This window comes from Schistosoma haematobium, chromosome ZW (genome assembly GCF_000699445.3).
Source record: "Schistosoma haematobium chromosome ZW, whole genome shotgun sequence".
In the NCBI taxonomy this organism is placed as follows: domain Eukaryota; kingdom Metazoa; phylum Platyhelminthes; class Trematoda; order Strigeidida; family Schistosomatidae; genus Schistosoma; species Schistosoma haematobium.
The window spans coordinates 29,807,875-29,829,624 of NC_067195.1; the positions used below are offsets into that span (position 1 = coordinate 29,807,875).

Below are 21,750 nucleotides of genomic sequence, written 5' to 3' on the forward strand. Positions count from 1 at the left end.
CTTACTTTTTTAATCGGTACATAATGTGGCAAGTCCGTTTTGTTTTCACCTATACTCAGTGTTGTGGCAACCAAAAAGACCATCATAAACCTGAATGTAACCTAAAACTTCAATGGTCACTGAAACACCACACACAAATAGACATAGCAACAAATCCCACCGTTTGAACGTATCTTTCATAAGATGAAATGCACTCGTAATATGAACTACAATAAACAATTGCTTTTTTGATTTTATTGGCTTTTATTCTTTAGGCGAAGCTCAGATACAAGATATAGACGACAATGAGGAATTTGTAATTTGATTACCGGCATACTTTAGAACAGTGACCCGTAGATTAATATATTCGGTTTGGTTAAATAGATTGGTATAACTAGTTGGAAATAAAATGAGTAAAGTTCACAAACTGTTTACTTTCCGCTAGGTTTTACAACAAAGAGAACCGGACAAACTGAGAGTAATAATCGCTGTTCAAGTCGAAATATAGAATTCCCATCGACTACAATCAGAGAATGTTTATACATATCCTCTACGTAAATGCTTTGCCATCAATTGGAACGAATTAATTGTAACTCATGTAATGATTTCAAACTTTTATATTGACATTTGTCAACTATATCAATACAATACGTTCACTGTGTCCTTAGGTTGACCTAGTAAGTTTTTCGAGATATTCATAATGTGTTTACTTCTACAACACCGTTTCTACATTATATTCATCCACTCTCTCTTGTTTGAACTGGTAACGCTACTGACCTGAGGAATTAAAATTTTGAAAACCGCATAATTTTATGATTGTTTGTTTATAAGGACAAAGACTTCAGTTTGCAACATTTATCAAGAAACTACTTAGATAAACTTAATGTAAGGTAACTTACTACATAAATCTGAAATATTTCTATCGAACGATTCAAAAGTAGGTTGGAGGTTTAAAAATTTCATTCTTGATAAACTCCATAATTACTGTTGCTACTTAGGTCTTAATGGAATGTGTGCATATTCTCTCGATCTCAAAGCAAGAAGTGAATGTTATGTAAAGATGAAAGTGAACACACCAGCACACTGAGATCCAAGTACACTCATTTAATTTGAATGAGATGAAGGGATCGCCATGGGACGTAATACCGTTTATCTTCAAATATTATGGTATAGATGCAATTAAGGGTACCTTAGAAACGTTAATATTTAGAAGCGACATACCAAAGAAATTTGAGGAATTTAGTATGGAAAATTGTGTCAAACATTTTTGAGCTTGTTCATTACATAAGCCCTAAGTAGTAAAGCGGTAAAAATAAGAACACTGATTAAGTAATCCAGTAACAGATAAGAACTCGATGATAGTAGTAGGAAGCAGTGGAGTTCGGAATGTAGGTTATAACTTATCCTTTTTCGGATGCGAAAGTTCTTGGTGGGTTTTCTTGGTAGAAAATCAGGGCTTTTGTGCATGATAACTAATTATTGACAATGTTTGTTAGTAAGATATTTCATATTTCCATGAATTGTAATTATTGACCTAAACATATCGACCTGAAAGAAATAAATAGATTCGTAGTCTATACACAACTGTTTATCACTCATTATTATATTTATAACCATTAATCTTCTGGGTATACTGTTTTTCAGTTTAAAAAGTTTATATTACTGACTAACGGTAAATTGAACATTTCAATAAGGACATCGCTTAATCTGTCGATTTTTCATTATCATCAGTACTGTGACAATGTCGTCCATATTTCGTCCAAAATTACTTGCATTTATCTATTTATTATTTATTTGAACACATAGATATTAGTACAAGGAGGCACAAAATACATATGCGCCACACAAATCTCATATGATTTGTGTGAGGGCTGTGATACTGCCCGGGTGCCCGAACCGAAGCAGGTGGTTTTCTGAGGGGGCCACACTTAGAGCCCTTGACCTAAATGTCTAATCCACAAGGCAGTGGAGCAACGTAAGGACATGCAGTCCCATGGTAGCCGGTGACCAACGATTGGTTCCTAGGCCGTTTGTTCCTTCAGGATACTGGAGCCCATGTGCACCATTGGTTCGGAATCATGGTTTTCCAACTTCCCTAAGTATACTCTCCTTGTCCACCGACCCGGTTAATGTGCCGGACATTCGTTTTTCGTCCTCTCAATTTCGTAAACACCACCCCCGCCACGAGAAGGCAGTGAGTAGGACTTCCCTGGCAGAGGATATATTGACATGGTCATGTGAGAGCGTTTGGAAAGGGAGAGCGGACTCTCCCCATTCTCGGCCGTACCAGGGCATTTAGGGGCCAAAAGTTACTTACATACGATGAATTCTCAATGTTATGAAAAACCACTATACATATTTTACTCTAACAGGTTAATAAGCAATCAATAATTCAATTATTGGTTTGTATTCTTTAATTGTTTCTCAGTTATGAAGGCGAACTAAGTTCCTCGGGTATAATTTGGTTAGTTCAATGGTAAATTATTTGAAATAACTAATTTAATAATTACTTGGTACATTGAATTTACAAGCTTACTCTAAATTTGATAAAACTATGAATAACATTTATGTTAATTAAACTATGATCAATTATTATAGAAAAATTTATAACAATATTTTACTCTCTTATACTTTGGTTTCAACTCTCCATTCTTTCTTTGTCATTCCTTTTTTATTTGCCACGAAATGACTACGCCTTAATATATTTATTTGTAAGGAGCATGTCTCTTAAACATATAACATTTGATGATTTGTTGAATACACACGAACACATATTTACGCATGAACTTACCAGTAGTTAAAACACATTCACTTAAATCAGACGTTCGCTAATCATTTGTAATGTCTAGTATTACTACTAATATTAAAATATGAAAAAGTGGTTGTACCGTTGTCTATAAACGCAATATTTGGTAGTTCATATGTTTTGTGTGTATTTGTAATGTAGTCTGGATATGCTCCAATATCATCGTTATTATCATTATTGTTAGCATTATCATTGTTATCTGATTTGTTGATTGTCTAAACAAGGTAAATTTTGATTTGATAATTAGTTTAGACGTGAAAAATTATGATCTAAATTGTTCGATAAGTGTGATTTTATCTGATGCAGTTTTGTCTCCTATTTCCCTCTTTATCTGGTACTTTTTCACTACTGGGTCTAAAAAAGGATTGATTATATGTGGTATTGTAATAATGAGTAGTATTGTTAGCTAATACCCGCTTAGCCTTGGACTCATCGACTGTCTGTTCCTAAATATTGCAACTATATACTTTCTAACTAATGACTTAAAATAGTAACACACTGTCCAACACAATTTAGTTTATTTATTTGAACACATAAACATTCGTACACACGGGCACCGAATACATATGCGCCATAGAAGTAAGTTGATTTGTGTGTGGGTTTGTTTTCAACAAAATATTTCCGCTAATGCTGTGGATTCAAATAAATTAATTTCCAGAATACTATTATGACACTATAAATCAAAATTATTTTAGAAAATGTAAATATCACTATAGGGTTGTAAAGATTCTTGAGTCCTAATTTAGACCATTAACCGATCAATGTTAGACCACCATTGAAAACCTTGAAGCACTGAACGGCCGTTTCGTCCTAGTATGAGAATCCTCACCAGTACGCACCCACGATCCCACACACTGGAGTGGAACCAAGGACCTTTAATCTCGCAAGCGAACGCTTAACATTTAGATAGCTGAGTCGGAATCTAACGGTGTTAATGTCTAACTTCAACAAACCAACCAGGTTTTCAATGGTGATCTAACATTGATCGGGTCATGATCTCAAAATATAAATATTTAGGTCATGTTGTGAGTTTATTCCTGTTTAAACTAAATAAGAATAGAAAAATATAATTAAATATAAATAAATTAAATATCCACCGAGAAACCCGTTCATTATTGAGGCCATTCAAAGAAGGACGTACAGCGACTATTTTAATCACTGATAGAGTGTTGGTCAAGTTACAACATGTTCGGTTGTATGTAAATATGCATTTGAAGAGAGAAAGAGTGTATGTTGCGATCAACTATGTATTTTGATTTCCTTTTCGTAGTGAATTTCCGAATTTTAGATGCTATCTTCCATTCCATCATGTGACTAGTCAAATTATTGGCTTATATTCTGTCTACACTAGAACGATGTACGATGACAACAATAGTCTTCTTCAGCAATTTTAATTATGGATTTAATTAAGCCATAAAAGTGTAAGTGTATAATCTTATCTGAACTGATCATCGAAAATATGAGGGTGAGTAATTAAACGGTTTCGTACAACAGAGTAAAAAATGCCACAAAGAAAACGAAGGATATATATATATATAATCAGACATAAATTAATTGTAGACAGGTCGTACAAATCATTGAGCTTTTTTTCTATTTCTATCTTTCACAATTCTTTTTTCTTCCCCTCTAAAGTATACAATATCACATAAATCTATCAGAAGAAAAATAGCGTGTGTTTGCTGCTCTATTTCGTTCTTTATTTTGTAATCTGTTCGCTTGTGTATTTTCTGCATACATTTATTGGAAAAATCTTTATGGAATAATATTTAAGAAAAGCAAAAGAAATATTTAATTCACTCTAAGCAGTTACAGTCCCCTAATAGTTGGCAGCCAATTATGATAAACACACTTATGATAGGAATAATTTTTTCCAAACTCTTAGGATAAGAATTTATTTATTTATAATTATGTGAAAATATTCATTCATGCCAAAACAAGTTTGATTATTTATGAATAAAGGAAAGTGATGTATGCCTTAAGGCTAAAATAAACAGGTAGAAAAGTCTGACAGAAAAATGTTTCCAAGTGATATATAATTCGTATCAAACAAACCCTTCTATATCCATAGAACGAGTGTAGTGACATAAAAGATTTGTTGATATATGATCAGAAATGGTTATTATATTGAAATTTAGATATCACAAGTTTTAGCTTATTTCATTCATTTTTAATGTACATGTCAGATAGAATAAGGTACTCCGTATGTCATCATTCTATTTGGCTATTATGTTGAAGGATTCCAATGGATTGATATTTTAACGGATTTGAAAAGATGAAGATTTAAGTGGTAAAGAAACTTAAGTTAAGAAAGGGTTAGACTTGGCACCACCAACCTAGCACCGTTTTTGACCTATTAGAAGACAGCTATCCAGGATAGTTTAATTGATATAAGGTAAAACACTTATTGCTGGTAATTAAAACAAAGAGACGAGACATCTATATTTGGGAAATTTATATTGTGATTTATTTGCCCTCATACACAAAACTCTCCTATTCATAGGGTTTACCTACGAACAAAGCTTTTTGCTTAAATTCTTGATTCTTATTTAAAACAATATCAAAGTTTTAAGTCCATATTACTCTTTGAAATTAGAGTAATATACATAAATATTACTGAGAATCAATAAAGAAGTGATCATTTGTAATGTACTTTTTATTAATCAAACTCATTTACTGAGTATAGATCAAAATGGATACAAGTGACAGCCCGAATGTGAGGGTTAGTGATGTTACCCGAAGTAAATGTATATATAACATCAACATTACCATAGTTGTCAACAAATGTTCGCACAAAACCTCATTTACAAATAGTGTGAAATATCATAATGAATAAATAGATTGACGTTGGTCAGACTATATATCTATTTAATTAGTATTTTTAACCGAAATAACATAAGTAGAAATTCTGTTGATTGATTGTAGAAATATATCGGCCCTCACATATACACGACAACCATTATAAAAAGAAATAATGCGGTCATTAATTTACCCAATAATATATTTATTCTAGTATTCAAAGAGCATTAGTTCAATATATGTTAATACCAGAAAACTAAGAAGTGCCATCACAAACAACACAAGGCAGATAACAACAATAATAAGTAAGCTGTCATCATTTATAATCAGTTAATTGAGACATAAAATTTAAGAGAATGTTAAAACAGAAGAAAAAAACTGACTTTATCTAGACGCGATAACTTTCAATTGTTCCATTATGTAAGTTGGATTTCATAACCAATCTTATCAATATGGCCCTTCAGTGAAATAATGTAAATAAACCCAACATGTTTACACATATAATTGTTTTATTTTCCGAGCACTTATTTCCCAAATAATTGGTTCAGGTGTCACTGTTGCTATTATTGATACTAACCGTGTTTTGACAACGAACTTCATTCATGTTATTGGGGAACTCATTCCGAATTCTTTTAAATTTTATGTTGCTGTAAAGTGTGAAAATGCATAAAAACGATCTGCAACTAAGGTGTGTTTAACGTGATCGATTTTCCATGTCATTCATATGACATGACATCATAATTTTCCGTCAAAAAATAGTAATATTTATATTGCACCGTATTTGATCCGATTTGCTATTGTGGATATCATTTTAAATGTATATAAAATTACTACCACTACTGTAGTGAACGAGAACACCGGTAGGGACAACCAAATGTATTTGAACACAAAATTATAGAATATGACATATATACAGTAAATACTTTATTTGCGAAATGTCTATCAATTGTCTCAGACTTGACTGTTTCTTTGTTTCCACGCCCATCACTCTTTTTTCGGTTTTCTCAATCTTCTGCCGCCAGGCATTCCACTTTCGATTGATGATACATACTACGTATATCTGTCAACATCAGTAGCACACACCACACTATTATTACTTCATTATAGCATGTCACAACTGTGGTTAAAATCATTTCTAAGAGTTATGATGTAGTCTTACGCTTCGTAATTTAACTATGATTAAACTTGATATGCAACTTTTTTACTGCAAAACTTAAACCAACGATAATGGTACTACTAATTATATACATTCGATAACCGACCGATAATTATGTCTAAATTTTAGCACATCAATTTAAACGAGATGTTGAATTTTGAGTCGAAACTTTTTTCTCATTAATTTTTGTTAACATGATTTGTGCACAGACGTTTCTACTATCTAATGAAACTTTTAGAACCTATACAAATTTAGATATAAACACAGATGTCTATTTTAGTTAAATAACTTTTGTACGTGAATTTAGCAGTTTTGTAGGGAATATAAACGCAATGGATTTAGTTGTTTATGTGTAATATATGACACGTCCTAGAAACGTTGTAAATGTAAATATCTTGTGAATGGTGTTCAGATTTTAATGTAATTTTTGGACAAATTTAATTACTTTGCTCATACGAAATTGTCATAACATTAGTTAATATTTGTGCTTAAATAAGTGTATATTTATAAACAATTTATTAGGAACTAAACACGAAAAATGTTAATAAATTTTATATGGAGAAAGAATTGACAAGTATTTATTATTAATATTGGCCTATATGTGGATTTTAAGGGATAACAAGGATTTCTAATTGTTTGAAATCGAAAAACCTCTAAATAAGTTCAATAATCAAACACCTTGTGAACCTACGTCATTCAATCAAAGCGGGCTCTGAGTTGGATGCTGGCTCAGTGGTCTAGAGGTTACGCGTCCGCACGAGATCGTGGACGGGCACTACTGAGGGCTCCCATACAGGGAAAAATGGCTTTTCAGTGGTTCTAGGATTTTAATGGTGGTTTAACATTGATCAGTTTATGATTCCAATGAAGTTTTAGGTCACTGAGTAATTAACAGAGAATTAACTGATGATATTTACTGTCTCTAAGCGTCATTCAACTCTAAATTAGGCTCCAGTAGTTTTTTACACGAATTGGAAAGTATGTCAATATTAAGAAGACTAATCTACAAGTCAATGAAACTATGTATTTAACTGCATAACTTTTGACGAAGATCATCTAAAATAGTTTATGATAACTCCTAATCACTTTATATATTTAATGGTTGGCGCTAAAGAATGAGAATTACATATATTCTTATGAACCTACATAGATAGAATAAATGCTTCCAGCACTAATAATAAATAATCTGAACAATCAGGTAGTTTAAAGAAAACTTGAAACTTGAATCACGTATCGTACAACAGGTGATCAAACACACCACTTTTATGAAATAAGACAGGGAATATTAGCGATAATCACAATTTGGTTTTTAAAATTAAATCGAAAATTCTGGTCATATCGGTAAGAAAATGCTTAAATTGATTTCATAGGTAAGATAATAATACTTGGACTTTTGTGTATGCACAAACTATACAAGACAATGCAAAATTTAAGAAAGATTTTCAGATTTCATGCGAAGATGAAGTGTTGACAAATACGAAGAGACAACAGGCGTAAACCTAAATGTAATGATGAATATTATTTTACCCCCTTATATATATATAAGCAGGAGATAAAATTTTACGAGATAAAAAAGATATGCAAGATGTATCTTCTTTTTGTTGTTGCACAAACGTGATATGTTTAAATGTCAAAACAAATAAACCGCATTATGCTTATCACTTACAATAGTAAAACATTTATTACTCTTCGATATAAATACACACACTAATACCTATATCTGCCTATCTGTCTATGCCAATATATCATAATGTTTGCATTCACCATATCAAACAATAAAAGGTTGGTAGTATTACACATACTGCTAAATACCATAATACAAATAACAAGATAGATATAATAATACTAGTTGAAGCAATTTATTTTTAGAGAAGGCTACATAAGTACTCTTTCAACATTAGTGCATGCGCTTAGGATAGGTGTATAAGCACAAGAGTATCCATATAGACAGTAATGATATATTCTTTTGTTCGAATGGAAATACTGGTCGGAAGTATCTGTATTCATCACAGCCGTATTATTGGCGATATTATTATTCTAGTGAAGAAAAACCAAAACATGAAAAAGTTATCACAGTCAAAATTCATTTCTTTTTTTCTTACCAATGACTAATCAACAAATAGGCATACATTCAAATAATAAAGTTTACACAGATACATATCCAACATCACTTAAGATTATAAAGAATTCAGCAATCAGACGAGTAAAAGAGACCTAAAAACAGTAAAACTTTAAATTTTAATCTATTTCTATATATTTTGGCACAATTTTTCTTGTTCATAATAAAGATATCACAACTTGTCAAGGGGATGTTGGAAAGTGAGGAGTATAGAAATGTACAAGAAATGATAATCTACCGTACGCAGTACTGAAGTGTTGACAATGAAAACGGTATTCTAACGTCCAGGTATTAGTAAGAAAAATAGAGATGTAGAATATCGAACGAAAATCTCTGACACTTGAACACAGAAACCAGACAGCGCAAAATCAAATTTTAATCGTCATCAACAAAATAGAGAGACAGAATGACAACATACTAGATCACTTTTGTCTGAATATTTTATATATGAATAATTCAATCATTTCTAATAGCTTTTTCTGACAAAATTGTTTTAAGTATACGGACGATGATTGGGTTCGGAGAGAAACTGTTAAAATAGAGTTCGAACCATCAACTTCCAGGTGTACATTAAAGATTCGTATAATAATATATTGATGATTAGCGAACAAGATTACAAGTACTTGATGAAAAAACTATAGTGACAGGAGGCACGTAATACAAAACTTTCCCTTACTTTGTTTTCTCCATCTCTATAAATCATGTAAATATGAGTAAATATATGTGCTTTTGTGGTTACGAGTGATCAAGTGTCAAATCATGATTAAAGTAACAAAATGCCCAACAATGTGGAGTTAAGTTAACCATAAATTTGTGAAATACAAAAAAAAAAAAACAATTAACGCTTAAAAGGTTTGCATCAATGATTGATATTTAGTGAAGTAATATATAAAAATGATGACAATTACAATGCAACATCTCTTTTGAGATGAAGCTAATACTAATGTTTGTATTAGACAGGTTGTGATAAGTGATTGACGCAAACGGTATATTTAGACTCCATTCTTAATATAAAGTGAAGTTCTTCTCGATTTGTATTTTTCATGAATTCAGACCTGTACTAACCCGTGCTTGATTGTAGTAACTTTAAGGATTCAGCATATCAGTAACTAAATTAAGTTCAAAAATTGTAACGGGAAAAAATGTAGTAAAATGGTACAAATGTGCATCATACCGGTTTTAATAATTTAAATCATAGAGAGGAAAAATAGAAAGGTGAGAACATCAGCGGTATTGGAAAGCTCAGAAGTTCAATAAACACACGAATGCAGTTGGGTAATCACATTATGGAAAATAGTATGACAATAAGAGTAAGATAAAAAGTGAATAGATCTGTATCACTGTAACTGATTTCCAAGAGTGGATTTTTACTTTAGGATGGTTCCAACTAAGAAGCTCGCTACCAGCTTACATGTTTCACACTGATAGTAAATGACTTATGTTTGAGTTTAGCTTTTCTTCAAGGTTTACCAACCTGCTCTTATGCCAGTCAACATAAGACTTGTACATGGAATACATGTTACGCATGACAATCCATTAAAAACATGTTGGTCACGGCATACTCTAGCATCCAGAAAATCAATGACAAAATATTCATAGCTATAAATATCATGCAATCTTAAATTTGGTGTTTTGCAGAGACCGAAATATATACTGAAATAAAGAGGAGTTCAGGGAACTCAAATATTTAAATTAGGTAATAATCAACTGCAAAACTAAGTCTGACACCATTCTAGAAAAAGGTTTAGTTTGATGCTTTTACTGACAAAACAAAACCACAAAATCTCCTAATAAGTTAAATCCCACCTCTAAATCTAAGTATATATGGAACTTAAAATTGTGTTGATATTTGGTCGAGAAACATCTATGGACAATATAATAAATTAAAAGTCGAGTTCATTGAAATCCGATACCAGTTGAAGATTCACTAAAAATTAAAAGCAACTCTTGAATAACTTTTTCTTTCCAGTTTAAGACATTTTAGTAAAGCGTAACCATGATGATTTTTCTGGTTAGCGTTTTTTAGCGAGTTAGTTTTCTACGGGATGGGGTCGCTAACCCTATGCCCAACCCTCCTCTTTCATCCGAGCTTGGGACCGGCAGTAGCCCCCGGAGGGACTCCAGGCGGCGAAAGCCAACACCCAGAAGATACAGGTGTTTATTAACAGTTGTTTACGCAAAATACTTCGGATCCGTTGGCCGAACACTATTAGCAACAACGTACTATGGGAGAGAACAAACCAGATCCCAGCGGAAGAAATTAGGAAGAAGAGCTGGAAGTGGATAGGACACACATTAAGGAAATCACCCAACTGTGTCACAAGACAAGCCCTCACATGGAATCCTCAAGGCCAAAGGAAAATAGGAAGACCAAAGAACACATTACGCCGGGAAATGGAGATAGACATGGGAAAATTGAACAAGAATTGGATGGAATTAGAAAAGAAGGCCCAGGACAGAGTGGGTTGGAGAATGCTGGTTGGCGGCCTATGCTCCATTACGAGTAAGAAGAGTAAGCAAGTAAGTAAGTAACCATGATGATATCAAGGATGGAAATAAACTCAACTGAAACCAATTAGCTTTGATGATGTTGGTTCTATCAAATGAAATAAATGATAAACGCTATATTATTATAATATGTAGACTATTTTAATTAGATGTATTCATTGCTCGTCTATTTCTAAACATACAGGAATATAAGTAAGGTTTGCTAATGCATGTAAACTACATACTAAATATAAAACAAACAATTTTGTAGATCAAATCATTCGTAAAAATTACTTCCTGCTTTAAATTATGGTTGAAAAATTAAATAAATGAGAGGGAAATCATATTTTCTTCTCATGTAAAACAAATAACAATTAGAAAAAAAAAGCCATTTAGTATCTTAATTTTGTAAAACTAACGAAATTTTGATCAATACAAAATGCAGTCAATAAACTAAGAGACTTGTGACAGCAGTGGACACTGTCATATGTTCATTGATTAAAGGTAATAGGCAAGGTTTGAACATATGTCTTGCATTAATTGGTACTAGTTAATCAGATATATTTGAAGTCATGAGAAAAGTGAAACGTTCCGTATAATGGGGACTCGTGTCGCACCCAGAGACATCATCATTGAGTTATTAAGCCCGCGACTGACCTTGTGTACAATTGAGATGTTATTTCGTACTTACGAGTGTCACAATTCCAAGATCCTGGTGATAACAGAATTCTCTCAGTAAAACCGAGTCACTAGGACTGGTGAAGATAACCTGTTTATTAATAAATTAAGAAGGATACTTAAAATGATTTTATAATGGTATAAATAATTCGATATACTCTAAATTTCTAACCATGAAGTTTGGTATAACCATATATTTATTTTTAAAAAGTACCAGTGGTAGGCATTTATCTTAACGAACTTTTAAAGATGAATTAGCTCCGAGAACTCTTCTCAATTACATTTCCATTAATATTGATCTGTAAGGATAAAATCACAATAACTGTCAGACGATTACATAAACAAGTAGATTTCATGATTTATCGCTGATTATAAGATAATTAATAGTTCGAAAGAATAGTTTATAAGGTATTACGGTATCTAGGATTATTCAGGAGTAACGGCAGTCAACGGTATTTGACAGTTTATTTGCTCGCATATTTTGGAATTACGGAGTAAGCAATGACTGGGTTAGGAATAGAGTACTAGGCAAAGATGGTAAATCGATAGTTAATCATTATCAACTGAAGTGGCTGAGACATCTGTTACACATACCCAACCACCCCTTAGAGGTTATACGTTATGACTGACTAACTGGTCGTCAATGTTAAATCTATTTGGTGTATTCGAGTCGGTCTAAAAAGCCAAAACCCATATAATCGAAATGAGAGCGAAAATTAACAAGATCAGAAGTATCTAATTAAAAGTAAATTCCAAAGGAATGGAAACCTCAATATGAGACATACAGTTTAAAAGGAATAAATGATAAAGAAGACTTTAGGTTCTATCACTCAATACCTTCTGCTGGGTAGTCTCCAACTTTACGATTACTGATATGGTTTAAAGCATCAATAAATGACCGTTTGATTTTATATCTTGAATTGCTCGTTGTTAGATTTAATACAACCTAATCTAATAGTAGCCAGGATTAGACATCTGGGTAGGCGGTGACGGGGATTAATAATACGTGCCCCAACCACTTCAATCGATGGTAAAGAATAGTAATGTATTAACAATAATGGAATATTGATATGCCATTTCCACGGATAATGAAGATGAAATATTTTATTTATTACATTTAATAATTCATCTATTCTAATATACTGATATCGTTTTGACCATGTATAAAAAAGTTTCGCTCTTATACTTCAAAAACTATTTGGCAATATTTTTTCACCTTTGTTGCTTAGTGATTAATTACTACAGAAAGAATGTTTTATTAGCAAAAAAAACGAAAATGAACTAGACAAGTGAAAATACCATTAACAACAATGGTGTTAATAGTTATCTTCAAAAAATACATTAAATTATAGTTACTTTCTACGAATGTGTCTATTTTGCAAAAAAAGTAGTAGACAAGAGTGAAAGCAAAAAGTTATAGTATTTAGCAACGAAGATATATATATGATTCAGACTATTGGAAAAACACTAACGATAAGTAGGTGAAACAGGTTATAAAATATCACATCAGAGTGATATTTTCATCGTCTTTCTAACCAGATATGATTTAAATAAAGTTGATAACAGCTACAATATATAAATTGAGTGGAGTAGTTTATCAAACAACCAGATAATTAAATTGGTAAACAACCCAACAGATAGTTGTCGGACGATTTAATGGGACCACAAATGAATTCCATAATAGTAACGGCTTACGAAAGTTAACTGGCTAGTAAGAATAACTCAATATCATTTTAATAATTATTTAATAGTTTTGAGTATAAGTCGTCAATCTACTGTAATACAATTCTCTTCACAGCTTCGACCATCATACAGACATACAGATAATAGTCAAACAATGACAGCTATATCACAGATGGTTTAGCTATTAAGTATTCAAATATAACAAATCATGTCATATACCGAATCAAATCATACATTATAAATCTCTATATGAATTACTTTACAAGTAAATATTCCAGACTCTGGAATTATTTACCTCAATCTATCCGTAAGATAAAATCACTGTGATCCCTTGTTTGTTGTATCGATGCTTACGTCTCCTCTGAAAATGACTTTACTGTTCTCACACCTGTAAATGCCCCCGAATTCCCTGGTACGGCCGAGAATGGGGAGAGTCCGCTCTCCCTTTCCAAACGCTCTCACATGACCATGTCAATATATCCTCTGCCAGGGAAGTCCTACTCACTGCCTTCTCGTGGCGGGGGTGGTGTTTACGAAATTGAGAGGACGAAAAACGAATGTCCGGCACATTAACCGGGTCGGTGGACAAGGAGAGTATACTTAGGGAAGTTGGAAAACCATGATTCCGAACCAATGGTGCACATGGGCTCCAGTATCCTGAAGGAACAAACGGCCTAGGAACCAATCGTTGGTCACCGGCTACCATGGAACTGCATGTCCTTACGTTGCTCCACTGCCTTGTGGATTAGACATTTAGGTCAAGGGCTCTAAGTGTGGCCCCCTCAGAAAACCACCTGCTTCGGTTCGGGCACCCGGGCAGTATCACAGCCCTCACACAAATCATATGAGATTTGTGTGGCGCATATGTATTTTGTGCCTCCTTGTACTAATATCTATGTGTTCAAATAAATAAATAAATAACACCTGTAAATATATCTTATTCCTCAAGTGAGATTATAGGAACTTTGAACGTTTAATCGTTTTTATTACTGAACCCACTAAGTACACCTAACTACATACTTTTACTTTACACTAATACCGTGCCTGACAACCTTAAATAATTTGAATAAATTCTAACACGAATAGTATATCATAAAATAACCTGGCACACGTATTATAGTAGACCACACTGATCTATCGTAGTAGTTATTGATTTTGTTGTTCTGTGCTCTCTGCTTCTGTTTTATTTTCTCTAGTCGTTATGGTGCAGAAAATGACTTTAAATACACCATCCATACATCAATGAGATGTTCACTTAAAAAGAATAAAAAGTTCCTGGATGACGCCTTTCATTGATACAAAACATGTGAAAAATGTACTACCTAATCAATTTTTGAACGAGGACACTTCAAAAAACTAATATCACATATCTGTCCTCTACTATCTATATCAAACTAATCATACATGTAAACTGGCATGAATTCTGTAACTATTATTTTCAAGATATATTTATATGTATGTAATTGCTATTATCTTTTCAATTTGTTTCGCTTACAATTGTCGCATAAACCATCATTTTTATTACCGTAACTTTTGCTTCTACCAGCTAATTACTGACCTTAGTCTCACTACTCTCCAATTCCACTTAACGACAAAGGTAGTTGAAAGTGATTGCCGGAATATACTATGTAGAATTGTGCATATGAATTTACGGCAATACAACAACACGAGAAATATAATTTGTGCCTACATTACCTGACGTATCTAATATGATTTTGTATTTAGTAGTATTTATTTTTTTATGAATATCCATGTTAAATTTAAAGTGTGGCAGATGGCTAAGATAATTAAAAATGTAAATATGCTGATTGTGTTTATGGGTAGATACGCAAGAAACCTCTGGCTTTAGTCTCAGCCTGAGGAAAGGATATTCACCTCAGGGCACTTTTTAAAACTAGATTTCTCGGTACCTACCAACTGTCACTGACTTCTCGATTAGTTATTATTAGTGATTGAATATATGATTATGTAACTGTCAGGAATGTCATAAGAATAATGTTGGTAACCTAGTTTATACGTTCAGCATAAAACATAGATAATTATCGTGACAGGACTAATCTATATATATATATATATATATATATATATATATATATATATATATATATATATATATATATGAAAACAATGATAGCTAACAATCATATACCAATACATAATACGGTCATTACTGCCAACAGTTTAGCCATTATTACCATCATTAATATTATCATCAATGTTTGTCATTGAACAATTTTGATATTACAGCCTCATTAAAAATGACACAACGAGTAAATGTTTAATTATAGTGTTTAGCATTATTCATATGAAATATGAACAAATTAAGGTTAATAATACAATGCGCAATTCAATTATTTTGCTAAATATGATCGGTAGAATTAGAATAAAAACAATGCTAAAGACTGATCAGGATTGATCTAACAAAACTATAAATAAGTATATATAGAAATGGAGCGATTAAAATTTGTTGGCTATTCATATTCAATGTTAAGTCATTTCTCATATGAAGTCTCACCGAAATTAATGACTAATATATCAGTGAGATATCGGTTTAAAAAATGTACAACAGTACATTTAAATAAGATTTTGATTTTTTTAAAAATTCTGTGCCACATTTTAATAACCGGATTAAGTTATTTCTTTTTGTTTAATTGTAAAAGTTATCATTATTATGTCGCTAAGTGATTATACTCTGACACTGGGACCATAAAAAGAAAATAATACATTGATAACTTTACTCAGAATAAGCTTAGTAATGTATGTATTCAGTAGTATTTAAGAAAAGATAACTTATTCACTAAGTTGAAATTTCCTTCAGTTAGATTAGCATTAGATAACTGTTTTCGTGAAGAACCAGTATTTAATTCAGTTAAACTTATGCTACTTATCGCTGATGTACAACATTATAACTTATTAGTTTGAAATACAAAAAATGTTTCAGCAAAGCTCACTTATTTTATTGACTTAGTCGTATACCACATTGAGAATTAAAAAAAACAAACAACATTAACAGGTAAAATTTAAATATAGTTAAATCAGTTACCTTTTCTACAGATAAATATAAATCTACCATTATTACTTTCTTGGGTAGGTGATACTGGTAATTTACAATATATAATGAGAGGATTGATGGGTCATTATTAGGATTTATTTTTCAAATCACGAACCTTTCCCCATGTTTACCTAACCACAGTATACAGTTTTGATAGAATCAGACCAATATAAAATAGAGACAGTTCATTTTATAGGAAATACAGATAAATAAATATAACCGGTATCTTGCTATTGACCCCTGGAGATCTTTATAATGAATTACCCTGATGGGATTTCTATTCCTCATCGAAAATGAAGTAAAACAAATAGTTAGAAAACAACAACTTTGATCCAATAAAAGATTAATAATACAACCTAGGGGTAGGCACTGAAAAGGTGTCAAGTTTTCCGAGTCTAATTAATTTAACTGGAAATACAACAATACTGCAAAATGTGTCTCAGCAATGAAGGCGATCAACCCTGATCCACAACGCAGTGGATTGAAACCTATTCCAATTGGGGATGAGTAGTCGGAAAGTGTCATTGGATATTAGACAACAGATGTGATTCACAGTTTAAAACATAAATGCACGACGAATTCTTAAGTTGCATCATATGGATCAATAACTACACCTATAAAGGGACAAAAACTGTATTACGTGTAATTAAACATAGACAGGGTCTTCAAGATTAGATACTGTGAAGAATTTTGAGTGTAAGGTTCTGGAGATGATTGAATTTTATTGAAATGATGATCCGATGTAAATTAGGCAACCATTGAAAACTTGGGAGCACTGGACGGAGAACAGCTGAGGAGTCTCATGCTAAGGTGAAAGGCCGTTTAGTGCTTCCAGGTTGTCCACATATTTATTGTTTTGATATGAACATCTTCAATAGTACCCATAATCAAATAAAGAACTAAAATGTCATAATGAGAAAATGAATTACCACATAGGATTGGTAATATCTAACAATTAAGGATAAAGGTTTTAAGTAAACTTTGAGTCTTACATTTTATTGAGATTTTGAGCTGATCAGAAGAAAACCTGATGAAGCTTAAAATTGGGATAGAACGAGCAGTTTTCAGAGTGCATAGTTTATTCAGCTGATGTAACTAACAAAAATATATAGATTTGGTAATAATGGAATTCTTCCAAGGCAAAAAGATTTGCAGTAAGCTCCGACAGTGGCTTTTATGACAGTAGAGTTTTATTATCGAGTTCTATCAAGAAGTAAAATATAAAAATAAATTGACTCATTCACTAGAACTCGGATATGGGCTATAATAAGTACATGGAGCAATGACACTATTCGACTGTTCAAACAGGTAGGTAGAGTGGGGTTCGGACCCAGGACCTAATGGCTGGAAAACAAGCCCTCCTAACCACAAGGTATTTCACAACAAAACAACAAAATATATCTCATCCTTATGAATGAAACTTCATGATGCATTGAGAATGTTTTGAGAGAAATAACAATATTTACTATTAAACAAATAAAAGGAACATTATACGAATATTCGTCAATATTAGAACAAATAGTTTGACAGAACTTGAACGCCGATTATAGAGAAGACATTATGTGTGATTATGTTTGAAATAATCTCGGCGGCTGAAATTTAAGTAATTACAACGTTTCGTCCAAAAAACTTATCTGGACTTCTTCAGGATCATAATCAAAATCAAAATTATCAGAGAAACGTATAGTGTTTAACTATCAAACCAAATCTATGCTGTGCTTATCCAATCATATTCAGATGTCGACTTTAGTAAGTAGGATAACAGTTATATGTGAATCATGTGAAAAGTTCAGACTGTGAAGATAAATGAATGAATTGTGAGTGCGCATGTGTAAGTTAACATTATTCGATTCCTAGAGAGTGTAACAGGGAATGTAGATAAGCATTAATAGTTCTTATAGCAAATATATATTAATTTAAATAAGAATACTTCGAAATAAAAAAAAGAAATTAATGGTACGAAGCTTACTTATTGAATGAGCTGTAGGAGTTTTCATAAACCACTGAACCTGATCCTCCGCCTCCACCACCACAGTCTGCGGATGATTTGCTTATACTGGCTGCTTCATTTAATTCTGAATTCAATAGATTCACAGATGGAGAGCCCGTAAAATTCAATGTCGACATTTGTACACTTGCATCGTTTAATAATAATAATTGATTTGCTTCTAATTGCTGTTGCTGCTGAACAGCTAATAAATTTCCTGGGGATAAATATGACTGCATAGAAGGTGGGATGGTCGAACCAGGCCGTGATGTACGACCATATGTACCGAAACCTTGAAGATATGATCCATTTGATAGAGTATGACCATTTACTGTGGGATTTTGCATTAAACTGTTGGCAGCCACAGCAGCAGCTAGAAGTTGTTGCTGTTGTTGTTGCTGCTGCTGTTGCTGACGTAATTGTTGTTCCACCAAACCAACTTGATGTTGAGCTATTAGTTTAGCTTGTTGTAATTGAAGTAATTTATTAGTCTCAGCATTCAATAAAGCAGCTATTAAAAAAGACAACAACGTGTAAGTAACAGTTAGGATTATATGTCAAAACCAAATAATGTACTTCAAAGTAATGTTCTATCTTACAAGAAATGAAAGTAACAGGTAAACGTTGAAGTTCAACGATTATGTGCAAGAATTCAAGCTAATGAATGAATTATTTACCTAGCTTTTACTGAAGTTAGGATACGTAAAGAAAAGAGGAATTAGTGAAATCAAGTTTGCAATACATGTGTTGAGCATTTCAGGAAGATGAAAAAGTGACGAGATTGTGTTATGGAAACGTGTCAACATGACACTATATTTTGAGCATTACATGGTTGTCTTTCGGAATGAAATAGTAAGAAAGGTCTCACATCTAAAGTATAATCAATAGCAAAGACACAAACTTCTGAGCTACACAATGCTTTCCATGATAGTATATCAAAAAGAAGGGGCAGATAAATTCACGACTACATTTTCACAATCAAATAACAAGAGTTTGTATCGATAACAATATACAAAAAATCTCGCCTTTGATAAATAATCTACCAAGGACATAATCATTTTAAGTCATTTTTGTGGCATAGGGTAAAAAACATCCATAGGAACTGACCGTACTGTCTGAAGACCAAAATTTTTCGTTGAAAGGAAACAAAGTAAATTTAATGACGAATAGTATCGATGAATATGCAATAAGATGGAATAATTCTTGGTGAAGAAAAAAAGAACAGAATACGTGTTTCATAAAGAGAGACGTCATAACAAATGAAGATTGTTCGATAGATGGCTGGAAAGAGAGCCTAACGAATAAATGGCCTTACGCCTTTTAACTCTTATGGAGGAGCATAGGCCGCCCACCAAGCATAGACGGGAGCGAGATGAACTGAAACTGCTTTTTCTATCTTATATCAATCAAAAGGGGAATAAAATCGTATTAAAAATTAGGGATGAGAATAAGCTTATAGTGAAGGAAATGCCTAAAATCTAATTTTCTTCAGTTGGTCTACTATAATCATTTTTTGGTAAAAAAGGAACAAAAGTGCAGTTAGAGAATAAATGGTAGATTAACTTTAACAGATCAGTTGATTTTCATGTGATGTTATGAATGATACCAAATGACTAGCTAAACTATGACAGATGATCTACGGTAAAAAGTTGTTGCTGGCAAATTGAAAGCCAACGAATTTAGTGTACATGTGAAAACAAAAATTTATTAAATGTGTACAATTTTGAGATATGCAATGAAATAAAATTATCCATATGAAAGTAAAGAATATGAACAGACTAATCCATTTTATTTTCGATTACAATTTATTACTTTTTTGGTTCAACCTGTCCATGATCATATATTCATGGAATGTACAAACATGGTAACTATTAACTGACGCACTTAATATGAGAGATTAACTCCTTCATATCAAGAATATATTGAGATAATTTAAAAACAGGAACAACTAATTTGTAACGATCCAAGTAACAAAAACGTGATTTAAATATCAGTGTATTCAAATCGATACATACCAGCTGGTAACAAATCGCAAGCATACAATAAACAACAGAGGACTAAATAAAATTGTAGCTCTAAGTTATGTATTTTATCAACCAGACAAATGAAACATTGGAAGATATAAATATTCATTTTCTTCAAAAACAAACAACCACTGTATTAAGATTTCCTGTAATTATTAATTTATACCTGTATAGAAAACAGAAATTTCAAATTTTATATATATATATATATAATTCTAAACCTCTGAACGAATGGATTTTTTTAAAGAGAAACGGGTCAAAACATTTGTTGTTAGCAGGTACAGTTGTTGAGTTCGACTTTTCCGGATGGTTGATAATCTTGTTTGAAACAATTGTTCACATGTTCATAAAATATGTATCGACATATAACGCTGAGAAGTTTTTACTTTTATATGTCGAATAAATAACCCGTTTAATTGGTTTACAGATAGTCTACATAATGTCGGGCGTTAATATGAAGATCATTGTTTGAAATTAGTAAGAATGGTTAAGAGAAACGGATAGTTTATGACGTAATATGCAACTATGCTGAGTTGGTGAGTCGTAACTCTCCATAGTGAAGAGTGTTATTTCTGTTAGCTTAGAATTCGCTAATGGTATACCCCTTCAATTTCAATGAACAATGCAAAATGTTCGGATATTATTCAGAGGGAACCAATTCCAGATCTGTACTAATTTTGCAAAATCTCGGTTAATTTTTACTCATTAATGATTCCAATTAACGTCACTAATTCGTTAACAATGACGGGACTGAAGTCTAAAATCAAGTGACTAATATTCTTGAATTTCTAATAGTTAGGAATTTCATGTGAACTCTGGATTAACACAATCACTCAACATGTAATAATTAAACTGAAAACCACATGTCCATAAAGAAATAAATACTAAATAATTTAAGATAATTACAATGAATAAAATGTATCATACTGAATAATCTGACTAATAGAATTATGTTTTTTTATAAAGAAATATAAGGAAAAAAC

General features: G+C 32.2%; 1 protein-coding gene across 1 annotated transcript in view; it reads right to left on the bottom strand.

The window, feature by feature from the left end:
* Nucleotides 1-21,750, bottom strand: part of TENM2 (Teneurin-2) — a 152,594-nt gene that overhangs the window by 95,112 nt on the left and 35,732 nt on the right. Inside the window, exon 3 of the mRNA XM_051210976.1 lies at nt 18,726-19,254. Coding sequence (XP_051071001.1) covers nt 18,726-19,254 — 529 coding nt within the window. The remainder of the gene's footprint in view (nt 1-18,725; nt 19,255-21,750) is intronic.